We start from the raw sequence: 27,550 nt of genomic DNA, 5'->3' as shown, positions 1-27,550 counted from the left end.
TTTTTTTTTCCCCTCCAAAGAAATGCTCTGAACATTGAGGTTGTAGGAAAAACAGATTTAAAGACCTTCAGGCTTTATATCTAAAAATAGGTTCTCAAAATTGACAGTGTGCTGCTCCTTCAGGTGCAAATGGCTCATCAAAAGGCAGGGAATGTTATTTCCCTCCCTCTATTGATTGGTGTTAAAAATACCACACATCTGTCTTTGCATTATGAAGCAACGCATTGCTTAACTAAAAATAGGATGAAAGTCTATGTTTTCTGAAAGTGTCCAGATTATCTTCTTCATTGCTAACATCTCAAACCTCACAAATTCACTAATTTCACAAGTTCATTGTGTGTTTGGAAGTGTTTACCTTGGCTTTTGACTTTTAGTTCCATCAAATAATCTTTTGGTGTGTTTTGGCATGTCTCTTCTGGTTTCTCGAAGCTTTCTTTAATCTTATCCAGTACTAGGCCAGGCCTGTGCCTTTTTTTAACAAGAAAATTAAAGATTTGAGGCCTAGAAATGAAGTAAATATTTAGGTCTAGTGTGCTGATCTCCTCTAATCATGGCTTTGAAGCTGTGCTTTGAATATCAGGCTGATAAATGTCAGGATAAATGAGATAATTAATTTGTACTTTAGGCACAAATCTGGTTTCGAGTTGCACAAAACTAAAACATGGCACTCATGCAAAATCTCCTCAGCTTAGTGTTTTCCTGATATGCTTGCCAGCTTAGATCACAGAAAAGGAATCTAATTTCCAGCATAAACTTAGTTTTAAAGATAAATTTTTAAAAATATATATAAAAAGAAGGGAGTTAGCTAGTGCTGCTGTGGATGTGGAGGTGTCCCAAATAATTTCTTCCCAGACACAGGCATTTGGCCTTGGAAAACGGGATTGAAAGAAACCTAAAGAGGAATAAAAATAAAATTTGCAAGCATGTTGCTGTTTAACAAAGGCCTGCTGTTAAGCTTCAGTTCCTGCCCTTACTGTTGTAAGGAAATGAATATTGATGAATGATTTGGGGTTGCAGAAGGGAAAACCCACAGCCCACTTTACATTTTTGATGTCATATTTCTGTAAAAGCTGAGAAGTTGCTTTGTTTTTTGGTATTTGGGTTTTTTTACTGAGTTAAACCATTATATAAGTACAGCAGTTCAGCTTGGAAATTCTCTATTAATGGTTTGGCAGTAGAATTCCAAAATTGCTGTAGGAACATTGCCGTGGGACTTGTCTGTGATTGAGTGTGAGCAGGAGGAGTGGGCATAGGCAGTGGCCAGGCTCTGGTCTGCCCTTTTTTTTTTCTTTTTTTTTGCTGCATTTCACTGGAGACATGTAGGAGTTTGACATCTGTCAAATTTCCCATGACAAAATAGCCTGGGGTTTAGGGAATAACATCCTGTTTGGTCTAGGAAAAAGATTAATCCTGTTGCCCTCCCTCTACTGATACTGGTTTCAGTCTTCGTTCCCCATTGAGTTTAATTTCTTATTTCACTCTGTTGGCTGAACTGAATGAGGGAAAAAAGTCAGGTTTGAGAAGCACTATTTATACATTTTACAAAATAAAGGACAAGTTGAAGGTCTCAGAGGAACCTATTTTTGAGAGGCATTCAGTTTTGCAAATCAGTAACGGGGATCGTTGTTTTCCTTGGCCCACATCCTGACAAAAAAAAAGGAAGAGTGGAAATTGCTGGCTTCTTGTGATTTAAAGCTGAAAAATACTTTAAACGCAGCCTTTGAGGCACCTCAGCCCAGCACCTCTTGCTGGGGGTAGCAAAATGGCCTGAAGTTGTGTGAGGGGAGGCTGAGGGCGTCAGGAGAAGGTTCTTCCCCAGAGGGCGACTGGGCCTGCGGGTCCCAAACCAGCACTGCTGCCCCAGTCTCTGCCGTGGGTATCCCTCAGCCCCGCTCTGAGGAGCCTTGAAACGTGCTGGAATCCATCCCTCTGCGTTTGGAGCACGCCAAACCATTGCATTTACTTTTAATATTTAATGCAAGGCTGCGTGCGTCGGCGCGAAACCGCGGCGTGGCGAGGGCGGGCTGCCGCGGCCGAGGGAGAACCCACGGCTGCTTCAGCTCTCACCTTCCTCTCTTGCCTTTCTGTTTTTCCAGCTGCTGTGTGAGGAGTGGGCCAGCTACGGAGTGTTTTATAAATACCAGCCCATCGACCTGGTGAGGTGAGAGTTCAGCCCTCGGTGTGGAGTTTCCACGGGAAGGGGGAAGCTCTGCAGGGATGTTCATGCCCCTGTGCCCCTAGGGGGATGCTGCCCTCAGTGCCACCCCCCAGGGAATTCCAGAGAATGGGAATTTCACCAGGAGAAAAAGAGTTCTCTGTGAGTTTAGAATGTGCTGATATATCCCACATAGCGTGGAAGCTTGTGGGGGATGTATTTCTAACTAATTTTGTTTGCTCGTGGTAAGACCTGAGACTCTCTGAAGAAAATGAGGCGTCTTTTTAAGAGGATTCATTCACAGAAGGTCCAAAGATACCAATTTGCACAGCAAAAGCACAGTGGGGGGAAAAAACGACCAGTGAGACAAACTTGTTTTGAGGGTGCCTGTATCTCTGGATGGACTCCAAGCATCATGAGAAAGAAGAAACATTTTTCTTCTTCTCTGAGAAGAAAAAAATTCCCACAGGTCACCGCATCTTACTTTCTCCATGCCTAATCCAGATGTGATTCATAATTTTAACCATGTTATATTTTAAGAAATAGGAAACATTTCTCTCTCTCTCTCTCTCTCATTTCTTTTTCTTTTTTTTTTCTAAATGTATTTCAGAAAATACTTTGGAGAGAAGATCGGGCTATATTTTGCCTGGCTGGGAGTTTATACACAAATGCTCATTCCAGCTTCAATTGTAGGGATTATCGTTTTCCTCTATGGCTGTGCAACTGTGGATGAGAATATACCCAGGTAAAATGGATGAACAAATAGGTTCTGTTGTTGGAGGGCACTTCAAGCTCCAAGTTGCCTGATTTTAGAAGAGTTTTGTCAGTAATATCTAGGCTGAGCACAGCTGAAATTGGGATTTCTTGTTCCTGGGTCTTGTCCTGTGCCACCCACATCCCAAGGCCCCGATCCGTGTTCCCATCTGTGCCAGCTGGCTGATGCAGCAGCATGGTGTGCTCCTAAAACTCTCCATCCTCACGCTTCATCTCTTGGAAGCTGTGCTTAAAATTAATCCACCTCCACAGCCCCCCTGCTCTCAGCTTCCAGTAAGCCTCAGAGCTCTCCCAAGGACACAGAACAGCCCATTTCTATCTCATTAGCATTCATTGTTAATACGACTTGGGGAGTTTGCATTGATGTCCTAAAAATAATTCTTGGCCGGTTGCTCAGGTGGTTGGGTTTTTTCCCAAACTCAGATCATTATGTTGAAACAAACCAGCAAAATTCTGCTAATGAGGGGGTTTGGTGCTTCCCAGCAGAGTGCTGAGGAGGGCATTGTGTGACAGAGAGATGCATCAAGAATGCACATCCCTCAAATAAGCCACTGTGATCACATCAACAAAATCTGGATGTCCTCCTACTTTTAATCTCTCAGCAGGTTTTGTATTGAAACATTTTTAAAGCCCTCTGATTTTGCATTATTTGCCCTGCACGCATCATCAGATGGAGATGCAAATTACAGGGTTTGTCCAACAAGCACCAGCCCTGAATAACAGAGCAGATAATGGGTACCAAAAAATAGATTTAATTTTTTTTTTCTTCATTAAGATTGCTTTGTAGTGCTTCCAACAGTTGAAGAAATTCAAAGGGAGGGTCACTGTTGCTATTTCACAGATGGAGCATGGAGGAGATAAATTGGTTGAACTCCAGTCTCTTGATGTTCAGCACTTCCCTTGTACCTTATCTACCACTGCAGTTTGCATTTCAAAACAAGAGTGTTTTGTTTTATTTTTATTTATTTGGTTCTGTAAGCTCTTAGAGCAGAAAGCACTGAGCCTTATGGCTTTCTTAATGTTCCCTGTTATTCTCTGGAATGGGAATAGAGCTGGGGGAGGAAGGAGGGAGGGAGACAGCTTTACATGAGGATTTCAGCCCCTGCAGTGGTGTAGGATCGTATCCAATGATCCTACAGAAACAGCTGCTGTCCAGAGGAGAAAAGATCAGCAGAGCATCAAGCTGGACCTGTCCTCACCATGCTTTTCCCTTCTCTTGTGGCTTTGTTGCAGCATGGAGATGTGTGACCAGAGAAACAACATCACCATGTGTCCCCTGTGTGACAAAACGTGCAGTTACTGGAAGATGAGCTCTGCCTGTGCCACTGCCCGTGCCAGTCATCTCTTTGATAACCCTGCAACTGTCTTCTTCTCAGTCTTCATGGCTCTCTGGGGTAAGAAGATCTATGCCTTGATGTTATGCTTTTAATTATTGAAAGTACAACAGGAAGAAACAGAGGAGATAAAGCACTATATTTTTTATTTATTATTTACTTCTCCTTTTCTTTTCTGGTTCCCCCTTTTTTTTTTTTTCTTTCCCATGAAGCTGTCACACCCAAATTTATATTCTGGACTGGAGGCTAAAATTCAAAAAGTTGCTCAAGCTGAATAGCAAATGAAATTGTTAAGCATCTGTCATAAAACTGCTGCGTGGTATGTCAAAATTTCATTAACAGGATTGCACAGCTTGCCAAAAAAAAAAAACAAAAAGGCTTTGCAGAGCCAGCTTCCACTTTAGAACATTACAGAAGAAATGTATTAATGTACTCTGGGGTAGAGGGGAGGGCTCTGGGGGGAAGTGTAATGGCCTTTAGCATCTTCAGGACAAAGCAGCATTGATTCCTGAGTGTGCTCCGAGATGCAATTAGGTTTATCAGCAGGCAGGCATCATGCAAGGGAAGAGGAGCAGTGGTGGAGAGGGATTTGAGCCTTACTGGGCATGTCTGGAGCACTTGGGTCAAACTATGAACCCTGTCCTGAAACCTTTGTGAGGATGTCTTCAGGAATGGTTGTGGAGGGCTTCTCCCCTCCCTGCTCCAGGGATGGGCTCTGGGGGAGCTTTGATGGCCACACACTCCCAGCAGCAGTGAGAGCAGCACAAGCCCTCCTGTACACCTCATTGTAAATTAACATAACCTGGATTATATTCCATCCTAATAGTACACCCTGAGTTTTTAGCTCTTCCAGTATATAGGGAACTGTTTGTACACTACCCTTCATCTGAACTGATTTAAGTACAAATCAATGTAATTTAATTTTAATTTTTGGCCAGGGTCTGTGGTTGGGATAGCATTGTTTTAGATGCAGCACTGAGAGCTTATCAAGTACCACGAGGAAAGTCAAGTGTCAGCTTTGGTCTGTCTCCCTCCTTTTCCATTATTGTGAGCCCCACATGGATCATGGCATGTTATCCTCTTGTCCAAAAAGTAAAAGTTTGCCTCCCTTTCCAAAGCAAGCAACTGTGGGTCTCTTCAGTCTTTTATTTACATTCTTGTGCAAAGTAAGGCAGATTGGCAGAAGCCAGGTCCTGGGCCCTGCACAAAATCTGAGAGGGTTTTGAAGTGGGATGTCAAACTCCTCAAGCTCTTTGGAGTCAACATGGAGCTGTATTGTGGTGCAATACCACATAAAACAAACATTGTTTCAAAAAGGTTTTTTTTCAACTAGAAAACTAAGAACTTGCTCCACATAGCTTTGAATTAGTGTTATTAAATTCACACACAGCTGAAATAGGAAAGTGCAGGTGCTCATGGCAGAGCATGGCACCTTCCCCCAGGGCTCCCACAACAACCCAGCATTCCAGACACTGCCCTCTCCTTTTGCCCTGCTCCAAATCAGAGATTTCCAGTAGCACACATCTTGTTCATTTGCCATATCTGTGGCTGTAAATGGCAGCTGCAGCCCCCACCCAGCGTGAGAACGGCCGAGTCCTGAGAGGAGAGGAGAGGCAGGTCCAGGTCCTTGGGGCAGGGACCCTCTCAAGACACAGCTCTGGCCACCCTGATTCACAGGAAGCCTGTGGCTTGTGAAGGGGCTCAGCTGTAGCTTTTCCACATGAGAGTTTCGCTTGGAAGGCGAATGAATGTCACGGCCCCAGCCTGGCTCCAGTCAAGAGGGTGTCCTTTCCTCTCTGTTCAACTTTGTTACCCTCTCCCTGCCTCTGTTTTTTCTGGACACGAACGTTTCTGAGCACATCTGTTAATACTCACTGTGGGAAGCTCCCCTGGGAACACCATTTCTTGGTACACTTGCCTCTTTCATAATCACTTATTTATTATACAACACTGGTGTATTCCCAGCAACTAAATATGTCCTCTGAGAACTCGCTCGGTCTCAGGGGCAGATAGACTGATATAGACTGGGATCATTCATGGGGACTCAAGAATTGCTTTAACAAGGTTTTTTTTATTTTCTCTGAGCCTTCTCCATCCAAAAGAAAATGGCTGGGTTTTAATGATTAAAACTCTCCAAGGCTTCCTCTTTGACACCTACCCTCATGCAGTTTCCCAGGAGTTTTGGGGTTTGAATGGGATGATTAGAGCCAACCATGCTCTTGTGGCCACTAGGTGGATGCAATTATAGTGATATAAAAATGCTTTCTCTTGATATCTTTGAGGGAATAACTCTGCCATCAGTACAAGGGAAATCATTCCTGTTTTGTACAGATAAGATTCAGGGTTTTTGGACTCCTAGATGAAACTATATGCAGTTGAAGACAATAATATCATTATTCACACATACAAATATTTAAATAAGTTTGGCTGTCTGGCTTTCTTAGACCCCATAAAAATTGCAGGCATCTTCCTACATGAAGCTGTGGATGTAACATGCCCTTTTTTCAGCTCACCTGGGTAAAACTTTTGGCTCCTGGCACATGGGTGTTTCCCAGCCAGACCTGACTGCTGAATAAAAGAAAAGAGAAATGGAGTTCTGTGGTAATCTGTGTTCTATGTTAAACTGTTGTTTCAGCTGCCACCTTTATGGAGCACTGGAAGAGAAAACAGATGCGCCTCAACTACAGGTGGGACCTGACTGGGTTTGAAGAGGAGGAGGTTTGTCCCTTCAGTTCTGACTCTTTGCCTTCCCCCCTGCTGTTGCCCTGACCTCACAGACTGTGCCTCATGTTCCTGGGAGGGTTCCATCCTCTAGGAGGAAGGAAAATCCCTATACATGAACCATTTGAGGTTTTTGTAGCGAGGGCATGACTAGTCTGGTCCTGTCGCCATGGGAACGTAATTGTATAGCCACAAAATGTGATTTTTAATTTTTTTTGAAGTGTGCAGTGGGGTCACACCTAGCAGTGTAGGCATGGAATATACAGCTCAGACCTTGTGCTGGGCTGAAGTCAGGGTGCCAAGAGCCAAGGAGCTCATTCATCACACGCTGCTGTAAATCAGAAACGAGTGCGTTGAAGGTGATAAAGTTACAGCGCTGTAAAAAAAGCACTGAAAAATTCCTGTTAACTTTAACGAGGCAGGATCAAGCCCTGACTTGGAAAATACCTCAGAATGCATTGCCAGACATGTGGGCTTGAGGCATGGGGAGGGACACGGTGTGGAGGTGGTGGAGTTTTTTGCAGTGGTTAAAATAAAAATAATAATATCCCTGGTCAGGTTTATACTAAATCTGCTAAAGAGCATAAGGGAGAAAAGGGCCAAATCTGTATGAAAACAGTTCTTCAAAATCAGTGAAGTTTTAGAAGGGAAAGGAGAGGAAATTCTCACTCAACTGAGAAACTGTTCCCCACCTTTTTGGTTTCGATTTTGCCGCTTTCCAGAAAATAAAGGAGACAGAGTTCCCGGAGCAGAGCACAGTCCCAGCCCCCAGCCTTGCCCTGCTGTTGTTATTAAAAGCAGCATGACCTCCCTTGTCACGTCTCTAGATGTCCTAAATAGATCCACAACAAACACTGCTCACGTGAAACACCAGCCCCAGCAGCCCTCCCTGGCTCTGACACCCCGCAGCTCCTGAGCCTGGCATGGCCATCGCTCCCAGAGCCCTTCTCTTGGAATTATCTCCCTTTAATATGTTGATCTCCTCCATAATATATTTAGGTGCCCTGTGTCAGTGGGCTCTGCTCTGGCCAGACCTATTTTCTGGGGGAGAATATAGGGATTTATTTCCTGGATGCTATATGCTCCTTTATTTTTGGTAACTTGTTAGCATCCATGAAAGTGGAGAGGATTAAGTGTATCTTTCCAGTGTCTGAGTTCAGAGCTCTGCACAGCCAGACCAGCAGCTGTCAATTCCGTGTATTTTATTCCGTGGTTTTGGTGGTCAGTGATAAATAATACAGTCATGGGTTTAGCATGAATTTAATTCAGGAATTTAAGATGCTCCTGTTGCTGATTTGGGAGAAACTTACCCTAGAATCATGATCAAGGTTTTGAGAGAAATGCTAAAGCACCAAGTATCTCATTTTCTGGTGTTTTTAGGGATGCCTACTTCCCAGAATACTTGCAGTAATGTTAATTAATATGGAACATGAATAGACTGGGTTTCCTCTGGTAGTGTCTAACCACCCACTGTACCTATGTTTGTTTTATGTAACTTTTAATATATAAATACAATATGACCTGCAACAGTTCAGTAATCAAATTTTTGTTTATTTGTTTTTTGTTTTTTCTTGTTTTTCGTGGGTTTTTTCTGGTTTCCTGAAGGAGGCAGTCAAGGTTTGGAAAACATTTTTGTTTTTTTTAAATCGCTCCTACCTTTTTTATTCCATGTCTACTGATGAATGCCATCTTTTGATCTCCATTCCTCCTTTTTCGAGCATCAGATTTTCTTTGGAACTCCCACTGATTGCTTTGCCTTTACACCCTTCCCCTCTCCACTTGTTCAGACTTTTTTCAGCTCCGTTCTGTTTCCCATCCGATGCATAACTTTGAATTCTGACTCTTTTATGAATGCGTAATTCTCGGGAATTCTGAATCCATCAATCTTCCTCAACCTTTTGGCTGTCTCTTACTTCCAAGTGCTTCCTGCACTTTCTCCTGCAATGCAGACGGAGAATCTGTGGATGGTGTCCGGGACAGAATTAAGGGAACACCCCAACTGACAATTTCATGGGATCCCAAAGCCAAGCATTTTGCATACTTACAGCAGAAAATTAATCCCCTCAATGAGCTGAGGATCACTGAAATTAGTTAATGGCATTTAACTTTTATCCAAAATAGAGGTAACTAAAATCCAAGCATCATGAGCCATGCTGTCTGCAGGTTGTGCTGCATATCTTATATATTAAATTTAATCTACACAGCACTGCACGTTGTTGTCCAATTCATTCTGCAGTTGCTGCTCTAGACACGGGATTTAACATTTTTAAAATTACAATCAACTATCAATTGACATGAAGGACCTACCAAGTGAATTGGAATTCAGTTAGAAAACTCAGAAATTATCAGGAAATCGACCTGCAGAGAGTTCATCTGTAGCTGACAGAGAAAATAAGTGATGTTGCTTTTTTATTAAGTATGATTTCTTTCACAGGATCATCCAAGAGCAGAATACGAAGCGAAAGTTTTAGAAAAATCATTGAGAAAAGAACACAAACATAAAGAGGTATGATAAAAATATAAATTTCTTTCTACTTATGAAAAGGAAGGTTGTTACAGCAGGCAGTGACCCAAGACTAAGAAATAGGTAAAAAAATAGTCAATGCTCCCTGTGTTTAAATTCCAGGTGCCTTCATCCATACATGAGCTGCTCGGGGTCTGCCAGGCACAAGACCTGATTAAATCTAGGAATGCCTTTGCTAATTAGATTCAGGAGTGTGACTCAGGGAAATTAATTCAGCCTCATCAAAGAGGTGCTTCTCTAACGCTAATAAATCAAGGTTGAGAAAACTAATTAATCGAGTTTCAGAAAATTGTAACATCTTGTTCTGTGCGATAAAAGTACCTAAAGCCTCTCAGGAGAAGTTCTGTGTCTTGCTGGACTTTTCTCTGCAAATAAAAACATTAATGAAGAGTACTAACTCTGATTTCCACGCTGAATTCCAGCTTTGGCAATAACTTTCTGCCTTTTAAAACCACAGCTTCCCCTTTTATCCCACTGAACGAGCAGTGCTCACTTGAACCTGCTTTTTCCATCCCTGTGAGAAAGGTGCTGCCAGTCACCCCAGGAGCCACTGCCTCTTGCCAAGGGATGGTGCAATCCCTACAAGCAGCTTCCCTGCCCTTCCCCGGGAGCTGGAATTCCTTTGCTGTCAGCAGCAGGAAGATTTGGAACAGCTCCTTTTCTACCTGAGGTTATTCCCCCCTCACTTCAAGAAGTCATTTGTGTGCCACGGTTTTCATGAGAGAAGTGAAAACTCCAGCATAAAATTTGGCAGAATTTCCTTTCTTGTGGCTGTTGCCAGTGGCACCACAACGTGGAACTGTTTCCTAAACAGGAATTTTATTACAACTCTGTGAAAATACAATTTCAATAACATCTACACTCTTTAGGGGTAGCACATATAGATGAGTGCTAAAGTAAATTTATACTTGAGTACCACTGGGCCCCTCTTAGAAGGTGCTGCAGAGCTGCTGGCATCCCATTAATCTATAGGATGCTGTGTGTAAGTGGTTCAGGGCCACAAGCAAATCAAATCCCTTTTTAAATCCCTTGCAGAAGAGAAACAGTTTGGGTTGCTGCACTATGATAGGATGGGTAAACAGTTTGGGATACAGATTTTACTGTATTCTGCTAAAAACCTGTAACTTGCTGTACTTTTGAGTTTAATCAGAATTTGAGTATTAAATGTAGAAGACTAATCAGACAATTAATGAATTGTGGCCCTCTAATACTGGAGAATGAAAGTTGAGCAATTAAGAAAGGATTTTTTTTTTAACCAGACTATTTATAAGTTTTTGGGCTGTGTTCAATTTGGATGTTACTAATTTGGGAAACGTGAGAAAAAGAGGTTTTTTCTGAAAGACTTGGTGGTTATCTTTCATTGGGATCTAGTGTGTTAAAGTTCAAATTCAACAGTTGTAAGACTAGGAAACCTTCTTAAAGAAAAAACATCTAAAGCTAAACCAAAATTGCTTATAGCTTTTTCTAGAGGAGTCTAATTAAAAAAAATTAAAGGAAAAAAAATTGGACATTCTGTACACCTCATAAAAGTGAAAGCAGAGCATAATCCTGTATTAAAAAGAGAATATCCTTTGCAGGATTGCCTGATGTTCACTAGGATTTGGGGCAAGCATTTCTCTTCTGTTGCTGTTATATTTTATTAACTTTAAGCTGAAATGCAAAGCCTTAAGCAAACTAACAGAGCATTCACTTGTGCTGAAGTGCTGTGTCAGTGGAGAATATGGAATTAATTAATGGAATTAATTGAGCAGTGCTTTGTAATGCCATATTGCCCGACCCTTTTCTGTTTCCTTTGACTGCCATCAGAAGCACCGATACTTTCCAGAAGAGACAGCAAACAAATGGAGAAAAAGAGTTAAGACAGTCATGGCTGGGGTGAAATTGGTTCTTTTTATTCAAACTTATGAAGAAACTCAAATTATGAGTAATTATGGAAGACACAAATCAATTTGGTTTTGGCTGTTGAACCTTTGTTTAATATTCACATTCAGCTCTGGGTTTCTTCCCCTTCCTGCCCTCGTTCCTTCAGCACTTTTTGGGCCTATGAGTTGGGAATGGCACTGCATGGCTAATCTTAGACTTCCCATCCTGGACGTTTTGTTTTGCAGAGGAGCATGGGCCATGTGTTGAAAGAGCCGCTTGCCCTTCCCCGAGACAACGTGCATGTCATAAAAATAGAATTTGAGCCACATTTTTATGTGCAGTACGTGTGCATCATCCTCTGCGCCGTTCCTTTTGCTGTTCATTTTCTGGTGTTTCCAAACAATTCCAGGCATCCAAGTTTGTCAAAGACTCCAGAGGAGCAGCGCTCTTCTAAAGGAATATTTTGTAGCCAAAATTCAGGGAATTCAGAGAATATACAGAGTTGCTATATAGAAAATAACAAAATGGTTTGGGCTGGAAGGGACCTTAAAGATCACCCATTCCAGCCCCCTTCTATAATTCCTATTAGTCTAGTCCATTGAATATCATGGGAATAGCCAGGTAAAATTAAAAAATCACTCACATCCAAGGAATTTCAAGTCTTGCCACACACCAAAACGAAATTTTCCCTGTCGCCTTGGAACTACTCTGTAGCATGAATTAATTTAATACTTAAACCTGTATTTTAGTGGAACCAGTTGTGCAACAGCAGAGCTGCAAATATTAACTGTGGAGGGCGAGAGGAAGGAGGGGGATTTTTCTGGGGAAAGCAAAAGAAAATATTTAACAGCAAGAGAGACCTTACTTCATGGCTCATGACAGCCTATTTGCATGTTTCCTTCAAAAAGTACACAGAAAAATCTGCTTTATTTATGCTCCCAGCACAGGCATTTGACCAGTCTGAACCTGGGTACGGAGTAAACAATTTGCCTGTGTGGAATTGTGGCTGTAAACACTGTGTCTGCATCTTCTGAGTGGCTGTGGTTTTGCCAGCCTTTTCTTCCCCCCTCTCTGTTTCCATCAGATGTGCACAATCACACTCTCCTTCTTTATTAAATATACCTTTTTTTCTTTTCCTCTTAAAAAATTTTTAGACGGATAAAGAGAAGCTGACATGGAAGGACCGTTTTCCAGCCTATTTAACCAATTTTGTTGGCATCATCTTCATGGTAAGCATCACCTGGAAAAACCTGAATTTTTTGTCTCTGAGTCATTGTACAGGAAAGAAGAGATAGAAACTTTACCAGGTGGATGTGGTTCGAAATGGCTTCTTCCCAGTGAAAAACTTCAGGCATTTTACTGATTTATGACCTAAAATCTTTTCAAGAGCTTGAATTTCTACTTTGCTGCCTCTTTCCAATAAAGGAAAAAGAATTCTAAAATAGGGTAGGGGAAAATGAGGGCACAGAAATGGAAATTCCCACACCACTGATGGGATGAAGCTTAAAAAGTACAGAGAGCCCTTTCAGAAAGTGGTCAGGATGTAGAGACCAACATAATTTTTGCAATCAAACTTTAGGAAAGAAATTACTTTGCCAGTTGCAGTCATAATTGCAACGATTTTTAATAAATCAGTCAAATTTGGAGCTATACCATCTAACAGGAAAATTGCAAACAGAGCACTTAATTCAAGGAAAAGGTAAAATAATGATGAGAACAGCCTTCTTCCATTTGCTGATAAAGCATCAGCATTTGAAACAAATGTTGACAGAAATAATAATAATTCAAGTCAGAGAACAGATTGGCAGATATATTTTAAAAAGCTTAAACCCTTTCCAAAGGTAAAATTCCCCAGACTAAGTCAATTAATTTGGTTTTTTGGAGTAGGGATTTTGGTTTAGGGTTGGGGTTTTTTTGATATTTGTCTTTTCAGACAACAGAGATGCAGCAAATCTCATATGCTCAGTTGAAGAATTGGTGCTTTTTGAGAATCACATTTTAAAATCATCCCTCTATTTAAGCAAAGAAAAATTGAGAGAGATTTTACTATGCCAGGAAGTGTGTTGATTTAATCAGATTTAATTTCAGTTTGTGATTATGTGAGAGCATGGCGAGCCTGAGTAAGGGATTTGAAGGCTGGTGTGTCGAGTGAAGCTGAAATACTCCTATTTATTCCAAATTTGAGGGGTTTTGTTTGTCCCAGAGGAAAAACCATGTGCGTATGCTGCTGGTGTCAGGGCTGAAAGCAAGCCCATTAATACTTTTAATATTAGTGTTTATGTTAATGACAATTATTATTTATATTCACTAGTAATATATAGTGTTTTAGAATTTATTAATAATATATAGTCTTTTAGGATTTATTAGTAATATATAGTGTTTTAGAATTTATTAGTAATATATAGTCTTTTAGAATTTATTAGTAATATGTAGTCTTTTAGGATTTATTAGTAATATATAGTCTTTTAGAATTTATTAGTAATATATAGTCTTTTAGGATTTATTAGTAATATATAGTCTTTTAGAATTTACTAGTAATATGTAGTATTTTTCAATACTGCTAAGCATGGAGTTTACACTTGGATGCCTTTAGAAAATGAAAAGCTTTTTGCCCTGTGGTTGTGGCATCTTGGTGTCATTTTTTTAATGTGATTTTCAAGTCACAAAGAGGCTCCTTTCGCACAGCTCATCAAAGCTTTAATGCAGTATTGGGTGACCATTTTTAAGGCCATCCCTAAATCCCAAGGCAATGTTTGAAGGCAAACCCTTTGGTGAGGTTTTGGGCGGCTCTCCCCGGCAGGTCGGGCTGACGTTCGCCATCGTGTTCGGCGTGATCATCTACAGGATCTCCACGGCCGCCGCCCTGGCCATCAGCTCCACGCCCTCGGGGCGCTCCAGCGTCCGCGTCACCGTCACCGCCACCGCCGTCATCATCAACCTGGTGGTGATCATCATCCTGGACGAGGTGTACGGCTGCATCGCCAGGTGGCTCACGCAGATCGGTGCGTGGGGGTTAATCTGAGCACACGGGGCTCTGCCGCTCACCGGCAAAGCCAGGGGCGGCCAAATCTGTGGCTAAAATTCCACCGTGGAACTTGTTGGCTTGGGGGGTTTTTTTAATTATTTCAAAAAAATTGTCAGTAATGGGAGGTCCAGAAATCTTTCCAGGTTAAGTTTTTGCCCATCTACAAGTGATTGTCACGTAGGCCAGGCACTGTTGCATTTTATCTTCTTTTTGCCAGGGTCAGGATTAAAAGCTCGAGTTGCTGTTTCTTGTTCAGACTCAGATGTTTATTAATTATTACCTATATTACAGTCTCACAAACCATGGGTTCTACAGCACTTCTAGCTAACAAGCTAAAAATGGCCCCTATATTTCTCTCTCCAAGGCCTTTTAAGGATAAACTGTCCAATTATGAAATGACACCTAAATTATTTTTACTTTTAACCCAATACCCAACCACCCGTGGCCTGCAATGAGGACTTTTCTCTCCAATTACAAAACACCACCCAGACCCATGAAGGAGAAGGTGAAAAAGGACTGGCCTCTGCCCTAAAGCCACCATCTTGCTTTATAGATATATTACTGTATTCTAAACCCTTAAACTCTGAGTTTCCCACCCTGTGATATCACACACTGCTATTCACACTCCACAGCCACAACCCCAGTGCTGTCACTCCATTTTGGAGCCTTCTCCACGACCTCAGGTCACTGCAGTGTTTGCCTGGGGCTCAGTGCCAGCCAGCACAGAAAGCCTGGAATTCCCAGAGCCCAGGGTTCCAACAAGGCAGGTGTGGAATGAAATTGGAATTGCTGTTGTGACGTGCCTGACTGGTGGGATCCTCAACAGATTGACCACTGACCTCAGTGCAGCCATACTGCTTTTATATGTATATATATAGCACTATATATGTATATCCCTTGGTTTAAAAGGTGCCTGATGTTCTCTAAACCCCACATTTATAAGGCCTTGAAATGTTTCCAGGTAGGATAATTCCCTAATGTTTCTCACCCATGTCCCATTGGTTCCAGAGGTACCAAAGACCGACAAGAACTTTGAGGAGCGGCTGATTTTCAAGGCGTTCCTGCTGAAATTTGTCAACGCCTACACCCCCATTTTCTACGTGGCTTTCTTCAAAGGCCGGTGAGTGATCAAAGGGCTCTTTGGGGTTTCAGCTCATTGGAGGCCTTCTCAGGATTAAACATTCCACTCAGAGGCATGGATTAAGATATAAATTACTTTAGGAATCAAATATTGAAAGTATAAAATGTGTCTGATGTTTTTAACTCTAACCATTGTGCCCTAGGTTTGTTGGACGTCCAGGCGATTACGTCTACATTTTCCATTCCTTCCGAATGGAGGAGGTAATTGAATTTCTGTCCTGTCTGGGATCGTGTTGGATGGATGGGTGGAGGAGGTGTTCTGACTGACCTCTCCTCTGTCCACCCCAGTGTGCCCCAGGAGGCTGCCTGATGGAGTTGTGTATCCAGCTCAGTATTATCATGTTGGGCAAGCAGCTGATCCAGAACAATTTGTTTGAGATTGGCATCCCGTAAGTAGCAACTTCTGCGCTTTCTTTTTCTAAATCATTGTGCCTGGTGATGTAAAATAACTGAGAGATGAGCACTGAGTGAGCAGAATGGAGTGCTCAGCAAATTGTCTCCATTTCCCTCAGAAAAATGAAGAAGTTCATACGATACTTGAAACTGAAGCGTCGGCGTTCTCTGGACCATGAGGAGCACATGAAGAAAAAGCAGCGCTATGAGGTGGACTATAACCTGGAGCCCTTTGCTGGCCTCACCCCTGAGTACATGGAAATGAGTGAGTGAGGTGGAAAGAAGGCATTTTAAACCGTAATTATTGGGACTGATTGGGATGGAGAGCTGAGCTTTTTGAGCTGTACGTTCAGCAGACAGTGGATATGAGATAACTGAATTATTAACGCGTGCAGTCTTGGGCTGGAGCGTGTTTCAGCCAACCCTGGCTGCTGAAGGGCTGAATTGTGCTCTCTGCTGCTTCCAAGCCCTCACTTTAGAATGATATTTTAGACATTTTCTTTCAAGCCATGCAACACATCACTGTCAGGTTTCAAATGTGAATGATGAAGTGGCATCTCCTCGAGATTGTGAGGCATATTTTACCATCAGTTGAACCCTTCACTGGAAATAAGTTAGTTCAGATTGGATCATTTCCACACCAGAGTCTTTTCTCTGATGTCTCAACTAAATCTTATGAGAGTGATGCAAGTCTGTAGGCCTGGTTGTACTTGACAGATCACATAGATTTTTTTTTTTCAAATAATATCTTGTATTGAGTGAGACAAATTAGAATATCTGGTGACCTTGATGTTCAGAGTACTTGAAGCAGATGGGAGTTCAGTGGTACAAACTACAAGGCCATGCTGCCAGTTCCTAAAAATAAGAAAAGATGCGGTTACTGAGATCAGCATTTGGAAGTAACAGGAGAAAGATGGGCACTGGCAGTACCAGGATGAGCATGACATCCATGCAAAAAGCAAATATGATCCCAGGTTACAGGAAGCAAGTTATTCCTGGCAGAGGCAGGAATCAGCCATGTCCTTTCCAAAGCTTCCAGTGGGATTGGTAAAGGCCGAAAACCTGCCAGATGGAACATGGCAAGTTTAGGTAGGGCCAACACGGTCACTGCCATAATCCCACTCCTTCAGGTGACTCCTGTGCCAGTTTTGCCCACGGAAAAATTGTTTTAGGAGCTTCCCCATCCTTCTGGTTACTATTGCCTTGCTTTTTACAAGGTGACAACTGGCCCAAACGGAGCAGCCATCATGCAAACTATGTCTGGAACAGAAAATGGGATCAAGTCCTGTCAACTTGTCAGAATTTAGGGTCTGGCACTGATGTGGTGATGGGTGCATTTGTTAAACACTGACAACAGGCACTGAGATGTTTTCTTTTTCCTTCCAGTTATCCAGTTTGGGTTTGTAACTTTGTTTGTTGCCTCCTTCCCGCTGGCACCTTTGTTTGCTTTATTGAACAACATCATCGAGATCCGTCTGGATGCCAAAAAATTTGTTACTGAGCTGAGGAGACCGGTAGCAGTGAGAGCAAAGGATATAGGTAAGTGGATATTGTTATTGTATCCCTGTTTGTTTATTCCTGGATTGATGGCAGGATGTAATTGTGCTGAGCTAGTTTCAATAACAGGGAGATATTTATAGGAAAAGTCAAAGCATTCAGCTGTGGCTTACCTGTGAATTGTCATAATTTATTGAGGCTTCACCTTTAAAAGAGGAAGACCAAAGCTATAAATTCAGATGAATATTTCATCAGGTAAGCATTATCACTTTTTAAATCAAAATGATCAATGCAAGAGCAAAATATCTCACACGGTTCTGACATCAACAGCCCTTCTTGGCAATGCAGGTTTCGTGCAGAAGCGAAAATTTCTGCATTTAATAACTCTGAGCTGGCCCAAGAAATACCCTTGGGAATGAGAGGAGACTCAGAAGTCTGTGGGTGAATGGATCCCTTTGTCCCTCCTCGGCAGGAACACTGGAAGGGTGAAAGCTGCAGTGCATGGAGCTGGAACTGGGCTCCGTGGCTGTGTGGGGACAGGAGCCCAGTCCTGCCCCTACAGGGGGGCTCACACCTGCAGGTGTTGTACTGGGGGAGCTGCTTCTCCCAAATGGTGGTTACAGATGACCTAAAAGCTCATTAAAATTGAAATAGAAGTAGAAATTAAATAATTGTCCTTGTTACAGGGCCAAGCCACAACAGCAGAACTTTATCTGTTATTAAACCCCACGTTCATTCTACTGCAGTACAGGCAGGGTTTTTCCTTGGGCTCATCCTCATGCCCTGGGATCATCCCTGACTTTAAGAACACATCATGTTTTGCCATGACTTTGTTTTGGGGGTGTTTTGTGGCTCCCTGATTTGATGCAGCATGTTCAGGTTGCTGGTGGGCATGATTGGGAGGGTGATGTTGATTTTTTTGATTGTGGTGGGGGTTTGATCATTTTTCTTTATTTGTTTCTGAGAATGTGTTCATTGCACTTCATTGCAGTTCAATCCCATTCTTCACATCTCAAAAAAAAAATAGGTCCCAAAAGTTTGGCTTCTTTTACAAGCCATTAAATTAATTTTTTTTATCATTTGTTTTTCTATTTAAAATATAACTAGCTCAGCACAATCATACATGCTCCTAATTCTGTTAACCGCAGATGTAATTTATCTAATTTTAAGGCTAGAACATCATCTACCTGTTTGTCTCCTTCCTTAGGAATCTGGTACAATATCCTCCGAGGTATTGGAAAGCTTGCTGTCATCATAAACGTAAGTAAAGCAGCATGAATTAAATTTGAATTCAATAGGCTGGCTTTTCCATTCTGCTCCATTGGTTTATTTCAGCACAAATCCCCTTAAATCAAGTGAAAGTACAGGACTGAGAAATTTTTGGAAATACTTGAGGATGAGTTGCTGTGTTTATTTTCAAGCTGTGACAGCAGTAGCAGCAATAATATAAAATAGTAAGCAGTCAGTGCTGGTTTTTTCCAGAATGTTTTCATAAAACAATTCTGTCCTTCAAACAAATATCACCACAGCTGCTTACTTTTACTCTTTTGAAATACTACCAGTAGGATGAGACGTAGTTTTTTACTTTCAGTGCTATTTTGGGCAAGATGAGAGTCACTTCAGCTCCTCAGAGTGCAGAACTCCTCCACTGAAAATCTGCCCTCGAGCTGCATTGCCCCCACTCTGAGAGCTTGGAAAATCCTGAAAAAAAGTTTATTTCAACATTTCACAAAAATTTAGCAGGCCTTAATATATTAGTGCATGTACTTCTGCACTATTCCCTATGAATAGACATCCACAATGATCATCCTCCTTGCAACTTAGGTGGGGAAAGATCAAAACCAAGGCCAGCTGAAATTCAGTGTTTGCAGTGCAGCAAAGCAGGGCCTCTGTAGGGCTTGTGGCCACATGGCCATGGAGTCCCTTGGTGCTTTTTTACATTATCCAGACTTGCAATCCCCTCACTTTGTCCCCAAGGTTCTGTTGTGCTATGGCAAACCCATTTTTTTGGTACCCTGCTTTAGTTTGTCTTTGCCATTTCTCCTCTTTTCCTTTGGAAATAATTTCTGCTTTTCTCTTTTGGTTCTGTGTAGTCTCTCCTCATCAATACCCAGTGTTATTTTTCCCTCTTTGATCAATGTGCTGCTCCTCTTTACCATAAAATAAGTAAAACATTTTGTACTGTGTTTGTTCCACATGTACATGAGATTTATGCCAGTGGCAATGTTTCATAATGATGATAAATGAGGAAGGCTAAAGTCATGAGGAACTCAGCCCAATTGGCTGTCGTGCCTTTTCCCCACCATCTTTTCAGAAAATTTTAAATAACTGGATGAAATGCAACTTTTGTGACCATAAAAATAAATCTGGGCTCAGTCTCCTCATCCTTTTATCCTGATGAAGTTAAACACCACACGCAGTTAACGTCCTCTTGCAGCCCAAGGAGACTGTGAAGAGTCAAATCACTGCGGGTGTTTGCAGGACGGAAAAGCAGCTGGAAGTCAATCCCCGGACCTTGGGCACGGCACCAGGGAGAAGCTCTGGGGACACGGGGAAGCAGAGCTCTGGCAGCTCTGCCCTGGTGCTGGGGGGTCCAGCTGCCCCATTTTGGGGGGCTCAGGTTGTCCCCCACTCAGCTGGGGGGACAATCTGGGAATACGCTCCGCCTCGGAGAGCGGGCAGTGAACAATGCCCTGCTGGTGCAGTGAGTGCCCCCCTTTGAGGGCCCTCAGGCTCCCCCGAGCTGTGTGAGTTGTTTGGGCGAGTGGTGGTTGAGGGTGTGGTGAAGTTCAGCTCTGCCTGGGTACCGCGCTCACTCTTTACTCTTGTGGCTCAGGCATTTGTGATCTCATTCACATCCGACTTCATTCCACGCCTCGTGTACCTGTACATGTACAGTGAGAATGGCACCATGCATGGCTTCGTCAACCATACACTATCCTCTTTTAATGTCAGCGATTTCCAAGCAGGAACAGCTCCCAACGACCCCCTGGATCTTGGCTACGAGGTTCAGATATGCAGGTACTCTCTTGAAAAGCATTTTCACAGCTGGCTGATACATTCCTGGGGCAGGTTCCTTGTGTTTTAAATACCATTTTTAGCACCTTGCTAGCCTTTCAGATCAGCTGGATACATTGCCTTGAACATCTGGCTTACGTATTAAGTAATCACAGACCTGAACACGATTTACTGATTATTTTGGGGAATGGAGATTAGAGTTAGTTAAATTCAGTGCTTTGTCCGTGCAAAGATTTTTATGTTTATGGATTCCCTTTTCCAGGAAAGGAGACAAATAATCATAAACAGCACAGTGGTGCCATAAGGAAAGAAAATGAGGCCACTCTGATGTCATGTCATGATATAATGACCATGACCATTTTTTTGTCCATTTTCCAATTCCTGATGAGAGTAGTAGCATCCTTATCAGTACTGGAATTTAGGATTTATTTAAAATATCATCACACAGAAGAAATTTGCATGCCTTTGACAATTTCTGTGTATTCTTTTCATGTTTAAAGGAAAATTATGGTTGCTTATTTCAGCATATGAGTTCTTAGAACTGGGGGCCAAACCCAAATCTGACAGTGAAAGTACTTAGACCAGCAAAGCTGAAAGTGGGACAATGGAGGGAGGAAAAGAGAGAAGAGAGCAAGGAAGGAAGAGACATTCCAAGTGAGAAAAATACAAAGATTACCTTGATACACGCATATTTTAAAAAATCACATGAACTGACCAAGTAAAAAACCTTGCCTTTGAATCTTTATATTATATTCTTTATGCATTTGGATAGTGCAAGTTAATATGGTGAAATGACCTCTAAACAGAAAATTTGCTCAGAGATGAAAGCAAAACCAACCCAAACTGCATTTGCAGTGGTTTTGCTTGCTTTTACCTTCTCCTGGTTTCCTCCTGCAGCTCGCTGGGCAGAGGTTAAGCAAGGTTGGCAAATATGTTTCAGCACAGAATGGAGGTGTTGGCATCGTGGTCCAAAAGCAAAATGCCAGATTTATTTGCTTTCTACTCCCAGCCTCTCTCTTTTTCCAGTTCCATCCATATCCCAATTTTTAAAATCATTTGAAAAGGCAGAGCACTCATTCCTTCAAAATATTGACAGGATGCTGAATTTAGTAGTTGAATTTCGTGTATTTTTCTTGGTCCTGTTTATCAACACATAGATTTTCCTTAAGCCATAGCTAAAGGAAAAATTCTCTCCTCTCCACATGGCAAAATTTAGCTTCAACCTTCTGTTAATCATGTGTTAAACGTGTTCTATGGATCTGAGATCAGTATTTTTGTCTTCAAAATTACTTTGAAAAATATAGGTTGCCTTTTTACATACATTAAAATAATTTACCTGAGCTGTGCAGTTTACTCTGTCCTATGCAAAATTGATATTATTTGTAGTAATCAGAGGGTATTAAGATGTATTAACCTTAAATTTTGAGGCTAACTTGAAGGCTATGGGAGAATTTCAGCTGTGTCTTGTTTCTGAGAGGTTAATACAGTGAACTTTTAGACAGTTCCATTAATTGTTTGCTTGTTAATAACTCTTCCCAGTGCTAACATTTCTGAATTGCACAGCTGATTTACTGAGTCTTGTTTTGCAGGTACAAAGATTATAGAGAGCCCCCCTGGTCAGAGAACAAATATGACATTTCAAAGGATTTCTGGGCTGTCCTAGCAGCAAGATTGGCATTTGTGATAGTTTTCCAGGTAGGTGACACTTGCAGGCACTTGGAAATAAGTTATTGGGCCAAAGTAATATCTTCTTTCCCAGTTGTTTCATGGAAAAGCCAAAGAAATTTTCCCATCATCATCACCCTCTTTGTCCCACCCACCCAGGCATTGGCATATCCTCAGTGGAAAAATTCATCCCCAGGGATTTCCTGAACTGGTTTGGTGCAGAACTTAATGACCTTAGAGACCAGCAAAGCACAAGGCTGGTACTAATTAGGTCCCACCAATTTCTCCCACAGGCCATCAACAATTTCTCTGAATCAGCCTGAATCTAATCCAAAATCATTTTTAGAGCTAGCCAAGAAATGAGATTTTCAAAGTTTTCTGAGTTTAATTTGCATCTGAATAAAAAGCCAAAATGTTGTAATTTGTCATTAAAAGACATTAATTAATCACAACAGTGATGCTGCTTATGGTGACACAAATGGTGTATGTCTGTCTTATCTGAATAACTTGTTTCAAAACGTCTATTGAGTTTTTTGATTAAAAATTATCTTTTTGGGAAAGACCTCCCTTTCCTTGAATCAAGGTTTTTCCATAAAAAAAAAATCTAATTGGAATGTGTTTTACCAATTTTTACCATTTTACCTCTTGTATTTGCTCCTGCCTTCCTGATGTAGGTCTCATGAGCCACTCACCAATTGCAAATTCCTTTGGATTTTTAAGTGGCTGCAGTGTCAGGATGGGTACATAAATCACAGAAGTCTGTGCCTGATGGATTTCTCTACTTCTAGCACGCAAAAAGCAGTTGAGGGGAATTTGGTCCAGTGGTCCAACTCAAATATTGTCCTCTCTTCGTTTTTTCCTTCCTAAGTGCACCAAAATCAGCCCCTTTCCTTTCCCTGCTGCCACCCTTTCATTTGACCCCGCTGACACTTTCTCTCAACTTCATTTTCAGAACTTGGTCATGTTCATGAGTGAATTTGTTGACTGGATCATCCCAGACATTCCCAAGGACATTAGTCAGCAGATTCACAAGGAGAAAGTGCTCATGGTGGAGGTCTTCATGAGGGAAGAGCAAGGGAAGCTGCAGATGCTGGAAACCTGGAAAGACAAGGACAAGAAAAAAGGGGAGAACTGTAACAACCACAGCCCCAGGCTCCCCAGGAGCCGCAGTGGGAGCCTGTCCTCCTGCCATTCCTATCCTCTGGACGTTTAGGAGAGGAGGGAGCTGAGTCTGTCGGGGCATTCCAGAGACAGAAGCCACGGCGCCGAGGGCAGGATCCGGTAATGGACACCCCGGTGCGTGCTGAAGGATGTGCTGCCAATTCACTCCCATCTTTGTGAGAAATGCCCTTCTTGCAAACACGGAGGACCACGTTCTATTTCTGACAATGATGGATTTTTTTTGTCTTTTGTTTTTCTTTTGCACAAGCAGTAATGCAGGGAGTTTTTATATTTCATCCTTAGGTAACACTATCAACATTGGTGTGCATTAAGAAATGCAGGTACTTATGACAATCTTGCTAGAGATATTCTCTGAGAATCTGATCTTAGCCTATCAATTAGCTAATGAATTAAAGGTAAATTTGAAGTCATAATAATAATTATGCTAACTTGAACAGTTTTTGGAAACCCAGGTTCGAAGGCCCATGGGGTAACTCGCTAAATGATATGCAAAATCAGTATTCCCTAGTATTCCATAAAGCCTACCAGACCGACTCGCTTCCCAAGGCTGGGTGTAGCTCTGTGAATCCGAGCTCTGGAGTGCCACAGCTGTGGGGGGCACCTGTGGCAGCCTGCTGTGTCCCCAGCCCCTCCAGGGAACATCAGCACAGGGAACCTGGGGAGCGCTTTCTTGGCAGCAGCAGCAGCACAATTCCAGAGATCCTCCCAGCAGGTCCGTGCTTGTGGAGAGTTTTGTTCAAAGCCCTGAGTTCAAGAGCACACAGAGAGCTCCAGTGACTCTCACTGCCCTGCCCAGCACTCGGACGCTGCTGGTGCCGAGGAAATTCCCTTTTCTGCCTTGGTTCAGCACAGCCCTGTCCCAGCCTGGCTTTTCCCTGTAGCCCTCTGGAGCAGGAGAAGGGAGGGTTCCACGGCCACTTTTCCCCCCAGACTTTTGGCTGGCATTTCCCAGAGGCTGTGCCAGAGGAGTAAATCCCAAATGCGACCCCACTCAGTGTCTTCAGTGGAAGCTTTGCCTGCACTGGGGCTACAGGACCAGACCTTCAGTTAGTTACAGGACTTTTCTTTTGTCTTAAAAGCCTCTACCTTTTGTACAAGGAGCTTTTCCCTAAAGTATAAGTGGGAAATCCTTACTCACCATGACTAGTTAAATCCCATCAGTACAGCTCCTTTTAAGCATAATACCTTTTAGTTTTGCTTTGTCGACCGATAAACTGCACTTCCAAATAATATTGGTGCAATTAACCTGATTTCTTTTATTGCTTTGTCTTGTCCATGGCACTTGCATTAAAAAAAATGGAAAAAGAAAATAAAAAGGTAAGATTTCTTTAAAGTCTAACTACTGTATGGTTTGTTACAAAACCAAACTGTTTTCAAGAGAAGTTAGTTATTTCTTTTTTTTCTTTCTTTTTGTCTTTGCCAAACTAATTTAAAGATTAATGCTAGAACTCTAAAAAGAATGCCATATATAGCTTTTGATATATTTATTTGTTTTAAAGTATGTGATAAACTTGATATTTTTCTGTAGTCTGTCCAAAGAAGGTACCAGAAGAGAAATTATGTGGAAGAAAGAAAATGGTATTAACCAAATATTCTTGAAGCTTATTTAAAATATTGATCCAACCAAAGATTTTTATTAATAAAGGGCTTATATTTTGTTAACTCTTGTTTCTGTTGTATTTTGACTTGCAGGAATGTCACTATTTTTAAAATTTGTAACTTATGGTAGTGTGTTGCTGTAGGGCCAAATCCTGCCTGATTTATTCCCACAAAAATGTAATGCCTGGTTAGTAAATGTTTACCAGATCAGGCCCACTGACTGCAATAGGATTGGGAGTGGGGAGAAATCAAGCAGAATTCTGTCCACGCGTTTTGTTGAAAACCTGTTCTTCCTCTCATTCCTTGGTAGCCCAAAAGATTCAGGAGAAAGCCAAACTACCTATTCTGAAGAGAAATTGTAGGGATCGTCCTCGAAGGGGATTTAATCTAGAAATACTGACCTGAAAGTATTCCCAGCTTAATACTGACATTCCTGTAAATGGTGGAATTATATCCTGAACACATACTTAACTGAACTTTTCATTATTTGCTGAAATCATGGAATAGTAACAGTTGCTTATCCTTTCTTTTGTACAGTAAATTGTTTGAAATGGAATTTTGTATATAAAAATCTGTATTACTACTTAGATATCTATAAAATTCTTTCATGAAATCATTTTTTAAGAAAAGCAAATATATACTAAATCTGTTTTATTTTGGTTTTTTTCTTTTTTTTTTCTTTTTTCTTCGAACACTTATTTGAAATAAACTTAAATATCCAAGAGTTTCTCCTGTGGGACAGGTTGTGCTCTGAGTGTATAGACATCTCCCTAAAGATCTCGCAGGCAGATCTGGTGTTTGAGCTGCCTTAGAGACCCACTTGGAGAGGAGGGAATCCCACCTGAAATCCATCCCCAAGAGCACAAAGGGAGTTTTTTGGCTGCAGGATGGTTCCACTGTGGCTGTCACTGCCCTGAGGGACGTGGCCAAGCAAAGCTGGCCTCAGAACCTCACTTGCTGATGGCCATTTCTTCCCTCCCTCTCCCAGTTAACTGTTGTGTGAGAAGGCAAAGGAAACCTTCCTTTCCTTGATGGAAAATATTAATGCTCCAGGAAATTTAGTTAGGAGGTGGGAATTGTGTCCTGAGAGAATGGATATGGACACCAGAAGCAGGTAAACCACAGTCTAGCTGGTAGGGGTTGTCAGTTATTAAAGACAAAATAGTACACATGAGCTCATTAGATATAAGGTAATGCCAGCCAGAAAACCCCTTGCACTGCAGTTGTGGTACTTTTACTGGAAGTTTTTTCATATTTGGGATGCAAAAAAACAAAACAACACCAAAAAACACACACACACACACAAAAAAAAAAAGAAAAAGGCTTGCTTTTATCAATAGCAAATTTGGCAAATTTGAGGCAGGGTTGTGCTAGAAAGGATTTACTGGATTACAGGGGGAGAAAAAAGAAACTTAAAACAGGGAAGCAGGGGTCTGGAAGTGATCAAAGAATACCTGGACATGCCTTGATGTGACTCACAGTGACCAGGTTTGATGACAGATGGCAAACCAACCATTTCATTTGTGCAAATACAAAGCTGAGGTCTGTGTTGGTATGACACCATGGCCGTGACAAAACCATAAGCACAAAATCATTTCCCAGCCCTGATTTGATCCAAGGGAAAAAAAAAAAAAGGTCCCAAACCCAAGGACTTCATGTCTTGAAGAAGAAATTCATGGCATCCATTTGCTTGGTCCGAGGGAAGGCTCCTGCTGGAAATGGCTGCATTTTATATATAAATTTGTATATTGTCTGAGCCATTGCTGGATCCACGCGAGGTCGGGAGCACAGACACGACGTCAGCGGGGGCATCCCAGGAGGAAGCAGTTCCCACCCCAAGGGCTGCCGGTGTGAGCCCCGTTCTCCTGGATTTCCATGGCATTGTGTTTCCAAGATACTGCCCTACAAATATTTTGCGGTCTTAAATAGCTTAAGGGTGAATAAGTCTCATTTCTAGTCACATTTCTATTTTTAACCCCCCCGCACTCTCCGGTCCTGAGCTGTTAATGATCTTTTTGGCAGTTGTGATTTCCAATACAAAATAAGAATTTATTTTTCATCTTGATACGTCCAGACTCTGACCTCTCCCCGAGTTCCACGTGTCACTTGAGTGCATTTATATTTTCCTAGGAAGTTGTCAGAGTAAACATGTTCTCTTCCTCTTGCCACTGAAAAAACTCTGTCTTAAAATTTATATGAATTCCATTCAAACTGGTTCAATTCTTTGCACATTCAAGCACTATTTATTCCATAACCAAACACAACATGCCATTTATAGTATAGCAGAGAAAAACCAAAGTTCTTTTTTTAACCTTCTTTTTTTAGCCCAACAGGCCTTTCTGAAGAAAAAACTAACTCTGAATGGCTTGTTTTGAATTTTAACTCTATCCTTAATTTTTGAGGCCACGTCAGCCACCTGAAGCCAAAGAAAATATTTCCATTGATTCCCTTCAGCGTGCTTTGCATGAGGTTAAGCAGTATTTACTGAGTGATTGGTTTCACTTTGGATAAAAGAAAAACTCCTGACAGTTATTGCAGGTTACTTTTCTAACCTTCAGTGTCAGCTAAAGCCGAAATAAATCGATGCAGACACGTTGTGAGAGCAGTAAAGAGTTGGGTGCAACATTGTGCTGGTTTCCATGAGGCAAAGGCCTTGGAAA

The 27,550-nt window shown here is 41.8% G+C and overlaps 1 protein-coding gene across 3 annotated transcripts in view; it reads left to right on the top strand.

The window, feature by feature from the left end:
• Positions 1-26,391, top strand: part of ANO1 (anoctamin 1) — a 73,680-nt gene extending 47,289 nt beyond the window's left edge. For all 3 annotated transcript variants that reach the window (XM_063397527.1, XM_063397528.1, XM_063397529.1), the window contains 17 exons: positions 2,097-2,161; positions 2,766-2,900; positions 4,163-4,323; positions 6,899-6,981; positions 8,590-8,601; positions 9,419-9,490; positions 12,526-12,600; positions 14,172-14,373; positions 15,405-15,516; positions 15,680-15,737; positions 15,825-15,925; positions 16,049-16,194; positions 17,316-17,468; positions 18,634-18,686; positions 20,263-20,447; positions 22,034-22,139; positions 23,062-26,391. In XM_063397527.1, coding sequence (XP_063253597.1) covers positions 2,097-2,161; positions 2,766-2,900; positions 4,163-4,323; positions 6,899-6,981; positions 8,590-8,601; positions 9,419-9,490; positions 12,526-12,600; positions 14,172-14,373; positions 15,405-15,516; positions 15,680-15,737; positions 15,825-15,925; positions 16,049-16,194; positions 17,316-17,468; positions 18,634-18,686; positions 20,263-20,447; positions 22,034-22,139; positions 23,062-23,322 — 1,980 coding nt within the window. In that variant the 3' untranslated portion in view covers positions 23,323-26,391. The remainder of the gene's footprint in view (positions 1-2,096; positions 2,162-2,765; positions 2,901-4,162; positions 4,324-6,898; positions 6,982-8,589; positions 8,602-9,418; positions 9,491-12,525; positions 12,601-14,171; positions 14,374-15,404; positions 15,517-15,679; positions 15,738-15,824; positions 15,926-16,048; positions 16,195-17,315; positions 17,469-18,633; positions 18,687-20,262; positions 20,448-22,033; positions 22,140-23,061) is intronic.
• Positions 26,392-27,550: the final 1,159 nt, after the last annotated feature.

This window comes from Prinia subflava, chromosome 5 (assembly GCF_021018805.1).
Source record: "Prinia subflava isolate CZ2003 ecotype Zambia chromosome 5, Cam_Psub_1.2, whole genome shotgun sequence".
Classification (NCBI taxonomy): Eukaryota; Metazoa; Chordata; class Aves; order Passeriformes; family Cisticolidae; genus Prinia; species Prinia subflava.
Note: the sequence above shows the minus strand (reverse complement) of the source record. Positions and strands in the feature narration are given on the sequence as shown.